This window comes from Palaemon carinicauda, chromosome 9 (genome assembly GCF_036898095.1).
Source record: "Palaemon carinicauda isolate YSFRI2023 chromosome 9, ASM3689809v2, whole genome shotgun sequence".
Classification (NCBI taxonomy): Eukaryota; Metazoa; Arthropoda; class Malacostraca; order Decapoda; family Palaemonidae; genus Palaemon; species Palaemon carinicauda.
Window position 1 is genome coordinate 94,795,994 of NC_090733.1, and position 3,058 is coordinate 94,799,051.

At 38.8% G+C, this 3,058-nt stretch overlaps 1 protein-coding gene across 1 annotated transcript; it reads right to left on the reverse strand.

The window, feature by feature from the left end:
• Positions 1-1,552: 1,552 nt before the first annotated feature.
• On the reverse strand, positions 1,553-2,524 carry LOC137646549 (piggyBac transposable element-derived protein 4-like). The gene has a single exon (XM_068379658.1). The coding sequence runs from the start codon at positions 2,522-2,524 to the stop codon at positions 1,553-1,555; it is 972 nt and encodes a 323-aa protein (XP_068235759.1).
• Between the last annotated feature and the right edge of the window lie 534 nt (positions 2,525-3,058).

The window sequence follows — 3,058 nt, forward strand, 5'->3', positions numbered from 1 at the left end:
CTAATTCTGCATCCAAACAAATTGCAAAACCCATTCTATACTTTAATTCAACATCCAGACAGATTGCAAAACCGATTTTCTTTACTTCATCATCCAAATAGATTGCAAAACTCATTCTCTACTCTAATTCAACATCCAGATAGATTGCAAAACCCATTCTCTACTCTAATTCAATATCTAAACTGATTGCAAAATCCACTCTCTACTCTAATTAGACTTCCAAACAGGTTGCAAAACCCATTCTCTACTCTAATTCAACATCCAGTGAGATTGCAAAACTTATTCTCTACTCTGATTCAACATCCAAACAGATTACAAAACCCATTCTCTAATCTAATTCAAAATCCAGACGGATTGAAAATTCCTTCCCTACTCTAATTCAACATCTAGATAGATTGCAAAACCCATTCTCTACTCTAATTCAATATCCAAACAGATTGCAAAACCCATTCGCCACTCTAAATTGATATCCAGACAGATTTCAAAATCAATTATCTACTCTAATTCAACATCCAGGCAGATTGCAAAACTCATTTTATACTCTATTTCAACATGCAGACAGTGTAAAACCAAGTTTCTACTTTTTCAATATCCAGACATATTGTAAAACCCATTCTCTACTATATTTCAGCATCTAGACAGATTGCAAAACCCATTTCTACTCTATTTCAATATCCAGACAGAATGAGAAACCAATTTTAAATCTTATTTCAACCTCTCGTCAGATCGCAAAACCCATTATCTAATGTAGTTCAACATCCAGACAGATTGCAAAAAGCATGTTCTACTCTTATTTCAACATCAGTGTTCACCAAGATCGAAAAACCCATTTTCTACTCTGATTTAACTCTTGTTCACGGACGTGGGGTATATAATTATTAACACGGACGTGGGGTATGTTTTACCCCGTTTTAAAAAAAATAAATAAAAATAGTTATAAACAAAATTTATTGATTCTGAAAACATAAACAGAAAGTACATATTCTCTAGTGTATTTTATTCAACCATTTTAATGACTAGCAACTGAAACTACATATTTCAATGACAACTTAAAAAAAGTATAAAAAAATACTAAAATATTTACTTGTGTTGCTAAAATAGAGTGAGTAAAATCTAATATTCTTGTAAATGACTTGATTCCTGACCCACACACTCTCAGGGTATCGGGGTATCTCAGCTATGGGTATCACAGCCTCCTGGCAGGCACACACGCTGTATGGGAGACCATAAAATAATAACTATAAATTCTTTGGTGAAAATAAATGAAATTTATGCAAAAAAAAATTTTTCTTAGAGGTATTCCTGTCTGTGAACACTAAATGATCAAGAAATGTTATGTTTATGTTTTGACAGTCAAAAGACCATATTTGAACAAAAAAAAATCTTCTTTTATAATTATTTACCATTGAAAATGGTAATGAGCAATACTGGCAGTTTCTGTGTACAGTACAAACAATTCATATTTTCGGTGATGGACTATGCATGCCCTACGCTTACCAGTATGTAGTTCTAGTACTAGTAGTAGTAGTAGTAACTAAAGTTCTTATCTGTATTAGTGTGGGCAGTCCACGCACCAAGTGTAGATGTGTTGAGGACACACAGGGCGTGTACAGCCTTGACACCTGTGTCGTGTCTTCCTGTCTTTGGCCCTGTCACACAGTGAGCACCGCACCATGGGAGCCCTGCTGTCCGCCATCACTGTGAGACTTGCTTGATCATCCCTGACAGGTAAAGGAATGTTGCAGACTGTGTTGATCACAGTTTTGATGGTTCTGGGAATCCTTGTGTTGAACATCCTCTTTCCTGCCCATGCTTTGATAAGGGCCTCTGCCATATTTTGCATATAGAAGCGTCTCTCAATTGGTTTAGAACCTATTGTCTGCTGATTTTTCTTGTAGATTATCCACGAGTTGATTACACAGGAATTTATCATCCCATAGAAAATACTCATGGGCCACCTGCTTGTCTTGCGTGAAACTGAGTATATTGCACACATTTGATCAAATGCATCAACTCCACCTTTCGTCTCATTATAAAAACAAATGATCTCGGGCTTGCCATTGGGCATTATGGTTGGCTGTGTGTGCATTGATGATAATGGATACACCAACTTCTTTTTCGTTCTTGAAGTGTCCTTGCAGTATGACACCAACGTCATGTCATTCACGAATAAGAATGCACTAGAACCTACCATCCTAGTTCTTGTTTCTTTCATTTCCTGGGGAATTTCTTTCTTGTTTGCTTTCACAGTTCCAACTAGGGTCATGCCACAGTTGTGTAGAAGATCAGTGACCAAGGGCACAGAACTAAACCAATTGTCGGTGGTTACGTTTCTGTTTCTATTGTGGTAGGGTTCTGTAAGATCCTTTGTGATCTTATGACCAACGTTTATGCCACCCCGGGCCTGAGGTTGTGTGTCTTCTTTCCCCAGGTAGGGTATTGCTCTCAGCATGTACTTGCTTTTACTGTCACATATAAGGAAAAGTTTGATCCCATATTTTGCTGGTTTGCTAGGAATATACATGCGGAATGGACAGTTTCAATGGAATGCCAGCAGCTGTTCATCCACTGTAACTGTTTCACTTGGGACGTACATTTTCCCACAGTAGTCAATAAAGATGTCCCAGATAACACGAATAGCTGCAAACTTGTCCGTTGTCTGTCTCTGAGCTCTCGTGTCTTTGTCATCAAATCTCAAACAGCTGAGAAGGAAGCAGAAGCGGTCCTCTGACATGGCTGCACGATAAATTGGTGGGCCGGTCTTGGGGCTAAACATTGCCCTAGTTGTCGGGTGGTTATCCCTCTGGCCACCACTGAAGATCAATAGTCCCAAAAGTGCACGTATCTCATCCGGTTCTGTTAGGGATAACCCTCCTCTCCGGTTAGTATACTTGGCTGCCCGCTGAGGAATTATTTTGTTGGTCCATTGCACTATCTCGTCGATAATATTATCTCCAAAGAATAAGCTCAAGGCTTTTTCTGGGGTGTCTGCACTCCTTGCCTCCGGTGTTGGTCCTGAGGTGATAGGACCAACAATGTTTCGTGCTGGTGTCCTTAC